The sequence below is a fragment of the Acartia tonsa genome, chromosome 2 (assembly GCF_053477335.1).
Source record: "Acartia tonsa isolate MP-2025a chromosome 2, ASM5347733v1, whole genome shotgun sequence".
Lineage (NCBI taxonomy): Eukaryota > Metazoa > Arthropoda > Copepoda > Calanoida > Acartiidae > Acartia > Acartia tonsa.
The window spans coordinates 41,035,576-41,049,478 of NC_137261.1; the positions used below are offsets into that span (position 1 = coordinate 41,035,576).

Consider the following 13,903-nt stretch of genomic DNA (forward strand, 5'->3'; position numbering starts at 1 on the left):
AGGTTATTTATCATTTCTTAAAATAAAGAATGCGAGAGGAGAGAGAGAAAGAGAGAGATAGGGAGAGAGAGAGAGAGAGAGAGATAGGGAGAGAGAGAGAGAGAGAGAGAGAGAGAGAGAGAGAGAGAGAGAGAGAGAGAGAGAGAGAGAGAGAGAGAGGGAGAGAAGAGAAGACTCTTGAGAAAACGGTACAAGGATGACTAAAAGATTGCAGTAAAGCTTATTGTGTTTTTTATGCTTTCGGAGAATTTTTGCATCCCTTAAACACAGTAAAAAGTCAACTGCCATAACTTATTTCTTATTGTCATTTATCCTTAAAAGAAAGTAACAGGGTCTCTATGTGTCTGTCAGTGTGTATCTAAGGATCTTGCTAACCACTGAACCGACATGGTTCTCCTTTACAATATATTTCTTCTCATTTGTCCTTGGAAGGTTTATAACTATTTAAGGGTATCACAGCATCCCAAGATATATCGTTCCTTTACAAAGATGTCCCTCCCTCAAGAATTTTTTAAATACTAAAATTAAAAATTGGAGTGTGTGGTCGACTCCCACTTTCTTTTTAACACACCGACACACAATTATATTAGAGATGTTTTGCTTCTAGATAGGAAGAGGTAATGGTATATCTGAAGAAATACACTAAAGAAAGAAATTAGAATTTTTCTTATGATTCTTGTTGCTAACATAGACTTATTATTTACATATAGGATTTCCACGTTTCCATAGACTGTTTATTTAGATATTTAGATATTTTGATTTGTATTTGTTTTCCCATTAATCAGTTAAAATTTGAAATATAAAGTGTCCTAAAATATTTATACCTAATGTTAGAGGTTTGATTTTGAGTTAAAGATAAATTAAACTTCCCCATATTCTTATGTGTGTAATTCTGGAATTATTAATGTGAGAAATCATTCTTTATTTTGTAAACGTCTTTAGCCCTTTCTTCCCTAGGTTTGATAAGGTTAATGTGGAATGGTTTTCAAGTCATAGGGCTCAATTTAAAAAAAAATTAAAAGCCCTAGAAAAAAATACTATTATACTATTTAGATGGTGCTGTATTCCTTTATTTTATACTTATACTTATTTGTATCATGTTAAAATATGCATACAAAAATATTTATGCAAATCCATCAAAAATGACATAGCGAACCAATTAATATCCAATGATATGAAAGATACACCAAAATACACATAAAAATTAAGGTTAAATAAAGATTTTTTTATTAAGTTCCTGAAATATAAGACTATACATGATTTATATTTCTTACAATTCTAATAATTTCTTAATTCCATGTACAAAATAGTGAAATTTTAATAGGGAGAGAGCTAAACGTAAAAAGATTGAAGGTTCCAAGGTTAGTATGGCAATCAATGAAAAAAAGTCAGGTAAAGAGGATGTACGGTTTTCGCACGGAAGGTATATTCAGTGTTTTCGATGGTGCTTATTATTGGCCATGCTCAATTTTTTAGGTTATATTTTGTTGTTATTGTACGCCATTTAAAGTAAATCTTTTCCCGGAATGGTTTGACTTGTTTTATGATGATAGTACCTCCACCCTCCTAAAAGAAAACGCCATTTGAAAACATAGATTAAAGCTCCAACATGTATATGCTTTTTATAAACTTGCATTGAATTTTTGCACTTTTGACTTAACAAACATGTTTAATTTACGGATATAAGTGTACAGCTTTACAGTACATTGTTTCTATTTGTTAAAGCAACACGTATGATAAAAGAAAAAGATTCTGTTTTAAGTAAAATGCTTATATTTCAATCAAAATCTATATTTTTTTATTTTTTACCGATCCACGTCATTATGCAAATCAAAAGAAAATCAATGAGAAAACGTTTGTTTTGCACTTTTCTCCACTTTTAAAAAAAGATTCTGATAAAATAACAATTTTTTAAGGGATTTATGCATTAATTATAATGAAAAACAGTTTAAGGTAAATTTTAATGATTTTTCTTAATAAGAAATAATTGGAAAAAAGAAATTCTATCCTTATCACTTTAGAGGACAGCTGCTGACCCCCAGTCTTATGGATGAAGCTAAATACATGTTAAAGATAAAAATTACCCTGAAAAGTATACAAAAATGTTTTTTGATGTGTTAAGAAAATCCATTTTAAAATCTTGATTTTGAGGATGATGGCCTTTAAGATGCTCTTACTGATGGTGAAGGTGAGCTAAATGTTATCTAAGTACATGACCATTACAATAACTTGTCTATTAACCTATGTACCATTTTTTGTAGTCATAGCAGCCTCCAGTGGAGCCTCTCGACATGAAATATAACCATTATCTAAAAACTACATTATTTACTTTATGAATTTTAGTAATTAAACTTGCATTTTTTTCTTTTTTAATATTGCTTGGCTGGAGGCTGCTATGACTACAAAAAATGGACCATAGTTCAATATATAAGTTTTCTTCAAGGGCATGCACTTTGATAACATTTAGCTCACCATCACCACCAGTAAGAGCATCTTAAAGGCCATCATCCTTAAAATCAAGATTTTAAAATGGATTTTTTTAACACATCAAAAAACATTTTTGTATACTTTTCAGGCAAATTTTTATTTTTTACATGTATTTAGCTTCATCCATAAGACTGGGGGTCGGCAGCTGTCCTCTAAAGTGATAGGGATAGAATTTCTTTTTTTCAATTATTTCTTCTTTAGAAAAATCATTAAAATCTACCTTAAACTGTTTTTCATTATAATTAATGCATAAATCCCTTAAAAAATTGTTATTTTATTAGAATTAATTTTTAAAAGTGGAGAAAAGGGCAAAACAAACGTTTTCTCATTGATTTTCTTTTGATTTGCATAATGAAGTGGATCGGTAAAAAATACAAAAATATAGATTTTGATTGAAATATAAGCATTTTACTTAAAACAGAATCTTTTTCTTTTATCATACGTGTTGCTTTAGCAAATAGAAACAATGTACTGTAAAGCTGTACACTTATGGTCTACCGTAGACAAAATATCCAGGAAAATGTAGATTGCATAATGAAGTGGTTCGGGGTTTATCTTTTCATTATCGTGAATCAATATTCATATGGCTTTTTTCATTTAATTCAATTGCAAAACCTTTTTCAAACTAATTATAACTAAAAGTTTTAAAATACCAAATTTTCTTGAATTCCTTAATTACCTACAGATTTGAAAGTGCAAATTAAGATGCATTAAATTGAACAAAACCAAGGTGGAAATATATTCTGTAAGATAAGTAAATTAACAAAAAAAAATTGATAGCTGCAGTTATTTTACTTACTGGCAAAAAATTATTGAAAATCATACCTGCGGCTTAGGTTGCATTTACCATTAGCTTTAAAAATGCGGCTGCCGAGATTATCAATCCAAACAAAAATACACGTGGCTAAAGCATAGAATATAACCATTTTCCTTTAAGTATAAAGTAAACAAAATTATATTATAATTTATTATTTTTTTTCCATAATAAAATATTATGGCCTACATGTTATATTAAGATGATAATTATGCAAACATAATTATCTTTTTCTCGCCAGAAATAGTAATAAATTTTCTACAAAAAAATATTATTGAAAATTTATAGAATTCTAACCATCAGTGTACTGATTTTGTGTGTTAATTAAAATTATTTAAACAGCGTAACCGTATAATTTACATTATTCTTTAATACTTGACATTTCCCTGAGCAGGCTATTTTTGGGGTTAGGTAAGAGATATATGTCCCAAAGAAAAAATCTAACCCTCCAAAACAAATTTTGAATGCAATAACAATAGTTTGCCATAATAAAAGCTATAAAAAATCTTTTTTTGTTTTCTGTTATCTGAAATAATTAATAGTTATTTCTCGCATCGTATCATAAACGGCACTCCGCGGATATAGAATGTACAATTATAAGATTGAAACCAGTTTTTTAGCCCCGAGGTGCCGTAGGCACGGCCTAAAAAAACTGGTTTTAATCTTATGATTGTACATTTTTATATTCGTAGAAAGCTGAATATAATACGATGCTAGACATAGTTTTTTCGTATGGATGAGAACCGGTTCCTATCCAACGGATTTGAATGAATACGAGAAATGCTTTTACAATATCAGTATAAAATCTAAATAAAAATATGTAATAAATTCCTTTAAAGTAGGAAGGTTTTTGAATGCCCCTAGAAAAAAATTATCCCCACCCAAAAAAATTAAATTATTTTTTTTAAACCAAAAAAATGGGTTCGATCGGGGAAGGGGGGGGGGGCAACCCCCTTAAAAAAAATTAAATTAAAAAAATATGTTTTGAGATTCAACTCCCTTTCCCCCCCTTAAGTGCCCATAGAGGCCACTAGTTGCGTAGCCGCCAGTAAAAATTAAAGTAACATTAGTTTTTTCATTATGAATCATCTCCCTGTCGTTGTTCTGTGGAAGCAAATATAGTGAGAAAATAAATGTTCTAGTTCTTATTGGTAAACACCTGAGGTGGAAAAAAATAAGAGTTACAAAAAATACATTATGTATACACATATTCTAAAAAAGTTCGTCTTATAAAATCTAAAAAGGAAAAAAAATATTTTTTGTTTATGCGGGGGTAATTTTCTCTTTGGAGGGTGAAGGTATCTTCCCCAAAAATAGTTTAAAAACCTTCCCTTGACGTAAAAGTAGCTTCACTATAAAATAGAACCGCAAATGTTCAGCGGTTAACGAGATCCTCTACTACAGACAAAAATCTTACTACTTTATATTGTAGGATAGGATGCCGATTTTCCCTCCCACCTCTACCCCCCCCCCCCCCACAACAATATCCGAAATATCATAAATGCGATACAATAAATTCGAGAAAATACTGTACTTCCTTTAACCGACTTCTACCCGTAATTCTTGGTGTTTATATAGTGTTTATCTAATAATAGGGCTCGGCAGCTGAGCTTATGCCTACTAAGATCCACCTAAGTATGGAAATAAACGATGTTTTAGAACTAACAAAAATCAATTTCGAAGAACAAATTTTTAAGAACCTAAAAAGATATTTATTTGTGATTTTTATAAGTGACTCCCAAGCCCCGCTTTTCATAAAATAGGTGAATCATAACATTATTCATAACATTAATTTCAAAAAGAACCATTTTTAGTGTATGTACGAGTTGCCACCATTTGATCCACATTTTGATCCACAGAAACATAACAAATATTTTGTCAGGTAATGGCAGGGACATGTGGGACATTAGACTGTTCATCAAACTGCTACCCAAAGTTTTAAAACAGGCTCTGCATTATTTCTTGTTGGCTTGCAAACTTTTCGTATTTGTATTATATCATTTTAGTTGTTATAAACTTGGAGTGTCCAAACTTTTCGACCAATAATTTTAATCCAGAGCTGAGTATTTTTGGATTTTATCATTGGGGTTCATATCAATTTATTTTCCCTTTGCGTATGAAACATCCCCTGCTCCTTTGTTTTAAACAATGCCTGAATCAATAATTATTGCCTTAAATAAATTTTAAAAAAAGTTTGAAAACATTAATAGTTTTAATAGAATTTAATACACTTCGTTTTATTTTCTAGATTTGGTAACTTGCATACATTAATTAACTTGCCATTTATTTGAAACCTCATTGTATATATGGAACCAATCTTCCTTGTTAAGAATAATTATTGACTTTCCTTACACTTATTCATTCAGGCGTCAAATATTGGAAGAAAATAGAGAACTAGAGAAACAGATAATTGGTGAGATAATTTGATTAACACACTACATACTAAGTGTAGGCTAAAGTCACATATCAAAACAAGTTAAGTCCATCTAGTCTACTCTTTTAAACACCAAACTAAAAACGTAGGTTATTGGATTTTTGTTGATGGCATTTTAAAATATTGATATGTTAAACTAAAAACAATGTATGCCATTTTTTAAGCTGAATATCTAACTCAACACTGTAAAAAACCTCATGTATCTAAATGTGACTTTAGCTCAATTCTCCATGTGATTCTTGGCTGTATAAATAGATATTAAAATTGTCTTAAATATTGATATACAAGTAAACCACAATAAAAATAAAAGTTCAATTTATTAATAAGTAGTACATGTAGCATCAACAAGCTCACAATATTTTGCACTGTAAATGAACTTCTGACGAAAAAAAGTCCATTGGAAGTTTTTTAAGTCTTATAAGTGGGTAAGGAGCTTATTTATGAGCGATGTTGAATTTCACAACTAAAACAGCAGCATAAGAAATGCAGCATTACAGTCAATTCAAAACTATTTAATCATTTAAATTAGTCTTATTAAAATTATAATAAAATTATCTTTTTAGAAGAACTTATGTCTGACAAAAAATCGAAGAATAAAGACGAAGAGGTAAATTTTTACAGCAGGGCTAATTTATAATCTAGCTGTCTGCTAGTCCGTTTGTTAACCATAAATCATACGAGTTAGAAATGTCCTTTATTTTTAAAAGCGAAGCTTTTCTATAATTAGGGTCGGTCCGTCCGCCCGTCCGTCCGTCCGTAACGGATAGCTTTTTTCCGCTAATTTAGGCATGTTAGAATTGTCCTATTGATTTCAAATTTTGCATGGTGATTCCTGTAGTAGTTAAGTACGATTTAGAAAGCGTAGCAACTCTATAATCATTACCAGAATGTCCGTACGTCCATTTTAAACATGTTGATTTTTTACTTTTTTAACAACAAATTTTTATGTGATCTAATAATCCGATTGATCTGATTTTTGGTATACTGACTCCTGGGACAACAAAGTACAATATTTTAAGCGAAGCAACTCTATAATCAAGTCCTAAAAATGTAAGTATGTCCATAAACATTATTCTTTATCAAGCATTTTTTCAACAATTTTACTTACAATTTTGCTTCGACATTTATACATTTATATTCTGATTATTCAGTTCTGACATTATACAAGTGTTAGTGTCCGTTTGTCCTACCGTTTCAGTGCTTCGCTTTTATGGATGTTGTCATCCTTGTTTACTTAAACTTTAACACTTTGAATTAAATCTTTCTTGTATTCCAAAAATTAAGTATACAGCTTCAAAGTACCTCTACAAGTATTTAGTGTCTGTCTAATCATTTTATATGATATAAATGTTTAATTATGCTTACTTGGCTCAGTAATTGCCAGATTATCAATGTTTTTTTTTTAATTTTCAATCCTGATTGTGTGTGTTTTAATTTTTATATTGCCCATTTCTGTTTGAGTGTTTGCGATTTCACACATTTCAGAAGCTCCTTATAGTGCCTATAAACAAAATGACGTCATAAAATACAAATGACCAATGATGACAATACACAGACTAAATTACCAATGGCAGGCCATTATACATTTTAATTGACCAATTGTAGGTCAGTATGACGTCATTTTTTATAGGCACTATTTCCTATTTCTCCTACCTTTTCTCTGTTTCTTTACATATTAAATGCAGGTATCTTTAGCATAAGACAATATATAAATGTCTTCATGTACATCCCCAATTACGTAAAAAAATAACCTAAAAATCCTTAAACAAAAGCTATGGATGGAAAAGTTTTAACACTGCTAGTTTGTACAAACCAATCAAGAAAAGTTGAAATGCAACTCATAATAGATGGTGTTTATTGGACTTTGGGAACCATTATAATTTACAGTCCAATGCCCCCACAATCCATTTCCAATGCATATAAGCATCTTTTTTCTTTACCTAATACAAAAAAATCAAACGGTTCAAAAATAATTTACTTTAGATATCATCGCATTTTTTTGTATATAGTTTTATTTGGACTGCACTGCCCATACATAAAATATAGAGAAGCAATATTACTTGATTTGATAGCAGAGCACATGAAACAGACCCCTTCCAAATTATATGAACTAGAAACTTTGTTTTGTTTTTCCGTTAATATCCAGCAAACCACTAAACCGACTTAGTTCTCCCTTTTGGGTAAAATTCACATCGGATCCAAGATGGTTTTAAAATTTATCCTATTTTATTTTGGATTAAAGTTTTATGGTGGTTTTAGACTAATCCCTGGACTTCTGAATCCCTTCAAATATAGGCCATTGATGCTAGAGGCGCAGGTAGAGATAACTGTCTGTCTGAAGCTTTAGATTTCATTAAACACTGAACCAATTGGATAGATTCAAGGAACATACATATAAGACCCCTGACAGTTTAAAGAATTTTTTAGGTGTTTACTGTGTAGGTAGGAGAACTCTCTAAAAAAATTCATTAGAATATTGTTGGTTTTACCAGAACCCTGTAAAAGTGTCGGACTGATTATGACGTAAGAAAAAAAAATAGCCAATGAGAGGTCAGTATTGACTAATGGTAAAATCTATAGTGGCCTCTCATTGGCTAATTTTTTTTCTTACGTCATAATCAGTCAGACACTATTACGAGGTTCGTTTTACCATTATTAGCTTTTTAGATAAGATCCGAATGCATGAGATATTTGTGGTCTACTAGAGATTGGAGGGATTCTATACCTATATAGATGATATAAGATAATCATAATCATATTATAAAGTATCATGAACTATCATTAGCTATATATGTACAGTAACAGATATATTCTACAAAATAAGGAAAAGATTTCCAAGATAGAAGATTTACAAAGCACTATTTGTACTAATAAGTGGAATTATAAGAAAATTGAATATACCGATTTTCCATGATCTTATTTTGGTTCATCTCTGAACCAAATCTTGCTTAATTGCTGTGTATGTATATGACCACACGCCCTTTAGTCAACCAAAATCCTTTGATTACACGACCTTTGTCTGGAAGTCCTGACTGTGCGTGCATGTTAATGAGTTTCCCTATTTTAGGCCAAGGCATTACCCATATTTAAGTCGCGCACCTGATATAGCAGCAGTAGGAACCGCTTTTAATGACTATAACTATGGCGGGGTTTTGGTCCGAGATTCGAAGCTGACACCTTCCCTATACAACGAGCGGATGCGCTACTTGTTACGGCATAGGTACGGGATACTGCATCTTTACAAGCAAACAAAATTACAATTAAGAATATAAGAGCAATCAATTTTATTAGTAGCAAAACTTCATAAGAACTGTTAAGCCAAATTTATGTTTGGAAGTAATACTACCCATATTCCTATAGAATCCATTTACTTTAGAGATATTGGTAACAAGTAATTACACTTATACATGATTTTTTACAACACTCTTCTAGTTTTTGTAGCGAATCTTAAAACAATTAACCTATGCCAATTGGTCGGTCGGTCGTTCTCTAATAATGTTCTCGTTTAAATGTTTTTCTTTCTTAAAAAAATATTTTTTTCTTTATTACGTCAATGGGGAAATTATGCCTTTTTTTATTTTCTTATTAATGCTTTGGATGTGCGGCTATGAAAGCTTTCATCTCGTAAAATTGCGACAAAAAGTTTTCTTTATAATAAGAATTAAAATGTATTTCTACTATCTTGACTAAGAAGGTAGATAGTTAATAAGCAAAATCATTTCTACAACCCAGTAAAGTGGATTTTTTGTCATTAATAAATATTCTAGATATAGAAGTACATTGTCTTTTTAGATTTAGCTTTTCACTGTTCTTAATCTTATAATATACAAGGCAATGGTGTGGTAAACTGGACTTTTCGGTTTAATACCAACTGGAAATTAAGCACTTTGGGGAGGGGAGGAGTGAGAAGTCGACCGCTTTTAGTTTCAAAAGAAAATGTAAAAAATTTTATGGTGAGAATATTTTTTCGAGGTGATTTACATTAGGAAAGCGAGTTACCATCCCCCCAAAAAGTTATAAAAAGCTTCACTGTAAAGAAGAAATATATCTGTTCAGCTGTTAGTGAGGCTTTTTTTCTGTACACATTTACAGACAGATTGACATCCTGTTACGTTTATATAAGGATATACAAATTAGAATTGGAATTACAAGTATATTTAAATGAATGTAAATTTTCGCTTTGTTTTGCAATGAACCTCTATTTATTTTCCCTTTATTCTTTGATGGGTAATATTGCGGCAAACTAGTCTCCTTTGCCTCTATATACATATTATATAATATATATACCAATACTAAGTCAGGAATAAAAAGCTACATTTTAAGTGAAAAATTTATATTTTTTTTTGTACATTTGTCTTGAAATTATGGCAAAATTATAATATTTATAACTTGGGGTTGTGTCCCTATGGGCTCTGTATTTGAAAGCTGATGGTTGATGCAGCATAAAACCATCCCAAGACTTAAATTTAAAAATGAAATAGCCTAAAATGCTATTGTGAAGGATCCCAGTAATAGAGAATACAATCGGTTCAGTGGTTAGCATAAGATAATGCTTAAATCATGGTAGGCTGTTAAATGTAACGAGTCCCATAAGATTAAGACTCTTTTTGAACATAATCCTTTGTTAAGTCCCTTTCATAATTCTTTTTTCATATTTATCTTCGGCCTTACTCTACATATTTAGAAATATATCTTTTTGTTCCCATTACCTTTATTCCTGAAAGCAATACAGAGTCTCCTATTATTCCTGATGGATTGTGTCTATGTTTCTTCAACAATAAAGGCATAGTGAGTAAAGCTGGAAATAAAGCTACAAATATTTTGGCAAGAACCTAGTAAAAGTGTCTGACTCTGATTATGACGTAAAAAAAATTAGCCAATGAAAGGCCAGTATACACTGTAATTGACCAATGGTAAAATTTATAATGGCCTCTCATTGTCCTTTATGTCCTTGTTCATTCTTCCATTTCTAGTTTATTACAGGACATCAAACCAAAAAATAACGTTTGAAGAGTAGTTTTGCTAACTATTTATCTAAATTTAACGAGACGTTTTCTATTATAGTGCAGTGCATAAAATACTTTCTATCAATATAATCCCTATATTTCTGATAATGTTTTGTGTATTTGTAGACAGATTTCCGAGTACGTATATTTGTTTGTGAATGTTGTGTTGTTCTGTGCCTCCTAGCTCTTGTACCTGTTACCATCATTCTTATAGGAAAAAAGTCAAATAAACAATCATATACAGAAAAAAATGCAAACTTTCTTATTTTTTGAATGTAGAGAAAAAATTAATAATATCTCCGTAAATGAACTCTATATCTATTATTTATTGAAAGTTTCCTTTCTTTTACAGGGGCTTGGCAACCTTAGAAGCAGCCACTAGCAGCCACGCGCTTTTCAGAAACCTTGCCATCAGCCGCGAGGTTTCATAAACTAAGTGAAAAGCCTCACAATAAGCCATACATAAGGCTTACTAATTTACCAAGTATCCCTTAGCCACAGCCAGTCACAGCTATGAGCTTCCTATCTTCGACTTAAAATATATGTAAATAAAAGTTTTACTAGATTATTTTCTATATTAACTTCTTTTAAATGAAAATTGTTTACCTTTGAATCATCATTTTTAAATGCCAATTTTATGAATGCAACTACATTATTTTAAGCACAATACATCTATTGCAACTTACAGACGATTAGTCAATAATTTGGAGTATCTTAGATTTTTAAAAATTTATAATCATTTAAAATTTTTCTGGAAGAGCATGAACAAAAGCTTGACATATGATTAAAGTTTTAGGGGAGATTAAAATGGTCTATAAAAATTAATTATACAATTATGGAGGCTAAAAACTATGTTAAACATCCTATCATTTTACCGTATAATCGCATGCGGTCTTTTTCGAACACATCGTTTCCCTTTTTCGCTATCTATTTAGTTTTATAAAAGTTTTATTAAAAAAATATGTAATAGTTTGTGGTTAATTTGGCTTTTATTGTAGAGATATATTGGCCTACGCTAGACGAAACAATAATACATAGATAATAAAAGAAATAAATCATTAATAAACAAATTTTCTTGTGTATTGTATTTTTATATTAATTTGGAATTCAATAAATCTATATATGAACAGTGTTTTTTATTCATATGTTTAAATTCTTAGATCATTACATTCTATTTTCGTAAGCTATGGCATTTTCAAAATAAATGAAAAATAAAAAAAAAAACTTTTTTCGCCAAGATAATGAAAACGACAACCGCATTTATTTTGACAATTCGAAACCATACCATAGACAGTCCGCAGTAATGGTCCTATCCTATATATCTATTCTTCAAATGAAATGCGGCTACTTAGCCCAGTTATGAAGAAATATTAAGTTAAACTAAAAATATCAAAAGTATATACAATCTTTTTGGTAGTTTTCATTATACCTTATGTGGACAACGATCGAACTTCTTGAAAGAGCCCAATTGGACCAGTGGTTAGTATGAGATATCAGTGAGAAACAAAAAAAACCTTGCTAGTTTAAAAATAATATTTATCTAATGATTTATTTTACTTGCCATGAAAATATTGTTAAACCATTACTTTCCAATTAATATCCTATTGAAAGCTTGTATTATAGAAGGTTTTGATTTATTTTACTTATATTTTCAGCAGAAATCCATTATTTTACTTTCCTTATTATTAAAGGGAAGTTCCCAGTAGACGACGACATTATTATGTACACTCATTTTACAAAACTGTCTGCTAGAAATAACATTATTTCCTACATATAAATTCCCTCTAAAATTCATCATGTAATTCTTTATATGTAAAATATTAAAAGAATTTTAAACCTTCAGTTAAATTTTCAGTAGTTTTTATGGTTTGCACATTGAATTTTTTTCAAAAATATAAAAAAAAACGATAAGGTTGTCCTAAATATAACGGGGGTAAATGTCTACTAAGTTTTGACCCTCTTCCCTCTCTTTATTTACTTGTGTTTTGGATGGAGCGTTATGTTTATTGTTGACTGTTGTGCCTTTTTATTTTACGCAATAATTATTTATTACACTTTTTCGCCAATGAAACGTTATTTTTAAGTATAAAATTAAGTTACGTATTTTTCAATTTACATTTGTCATTGTAAAATTATTTCTTTGTATCTGTTTCTATGATTTTTATACTTTAATTAAACTAATTGTTATGTCTTTTTTTCCAAATGGATATTTTAAAAACGTACCATTTGACCTTTATCAATCACTATGAATTTTCATATTATATAACATTTTCAACTAATTTGTAATAAATGTTGAATTATTGTCCATTTTTTGCTGAATTTATATATATATTGTTTTATAGACTGGAAAGGGTTGAAAACAAACATTTTTTGTGCGCCATAAAGAGCTATGTATTTTGTGCCTGTACGTATTCGTGAACAATGTGTCAAGCAATAACATGTTTAGATTAGACCGTCAAAAGTAGAGAAGTCCTGGTGCTCTCCTTAAAAATGTCTAAGCGAGCAGCTAAGACCCCCTTATCTTACCTGTTGTATACAAACCCTGCAGGGCTTTGTATTCTGTACCTTAAGTAAAGAAAGATAAACAATGCTTCCCCGTTTTTTTTCAAATTTAGAGGGGGATGGGTTCTGTGCTCAAGGGAAAACCTTCAATATGCAGCCCTCGTTAGATTATTTTAAAAAAGCTATTATCATAACATTTTGTGCTTGGTACTTAGGTAGCCAGTTTGAGTTTGAATACCTATAGTGAGATAATTTACTTTCTTGTATTCATTCGAATCCGTTGGATAGGAACCGGTTCTCATCCATACGAAAAATTATGTCTATCATCGTATTACATCAAGCTTTCTAAAAAAAACTGGCTTTAATCTTAAAATTTTACATTCTATATCCACGGAAAGCTATTTATAATACGATGCGAGAAATAACTATTTCCTAATAGGTCGACTCATAATTTTTTTAAAATTTATCATCTACCTAATGATAAGATTTTAAAAAGATTTATCAAAGAACTAGGTACCTATTAAATTATGATTTTAAAATTTAAATGTAATATTAAAAAAATGTACTGCATAACGAATTATTGTCAGACATTTTAAAGACCTACCTATAATATTTACTTATTGGCTTCAAAGATAGAAAATCATGAAAAGTTCAAAGCAA

At 30.2% G+C, this 13,903-nt stretch overlaps 1 protein-coding gene across 1 annotated transcript; it reads left to right on the forward strand.

The window, feature by feature from the left end:
* Nucleotides 1-1,325: 1,325 nt before the first annotated feature.
* Nucleotides 1,326-11,172, forward strand: LOC145312558 (uncharacterized). Its single transcript, XM_080151813.1, has 6 exons — nucleotides 1,326-1,361; nucleotides 5,116-5,183; nucleotides 5,668-5,714; nucleotides 6,299-6,342; nucleotides 10,868-10,962; nucleotides 11,094-11,172. The coding sequence occupies exons 2-6, from the start codon at nucleotides 5,119-5,121 to the stop codon at nucleotides 11,170-11,172; spliced, it is 330 nt and encodes a 109-aa protein (XP_080007939.1). The 5' UTR covers nucleotides 1,326-1,361; nucleotides 5,116-5,118.
* Nucleotides 11,173-13,903: the final 2,731 nt, after the last annotated feature.

Excerpts from the sequence above, each read along its gene's own strand:
- LOC145312558 (XM_080151813.1), top strand. The coding sequence starts at position 5,119 with ATGTACGAGTTGCCACCATTTGATCCACATTTTGATCCACAGAAACAT. Across the intron at positions 5,184-5,667 it reads CATAACAAATATTTTGTCAG|GCGTCAAATATTGGAAGAAA; the intron begins GTAATGGCAGGG and ends TTATTCATTCAG. Across the intron at positions 10,963-11,093 it reads ATCATTCTTATAGGAAAAAA|GGGCTTGGCAACCTTAGAAG; the intron begins GTCAAATAAACA and ends TTTCTTTTACAG.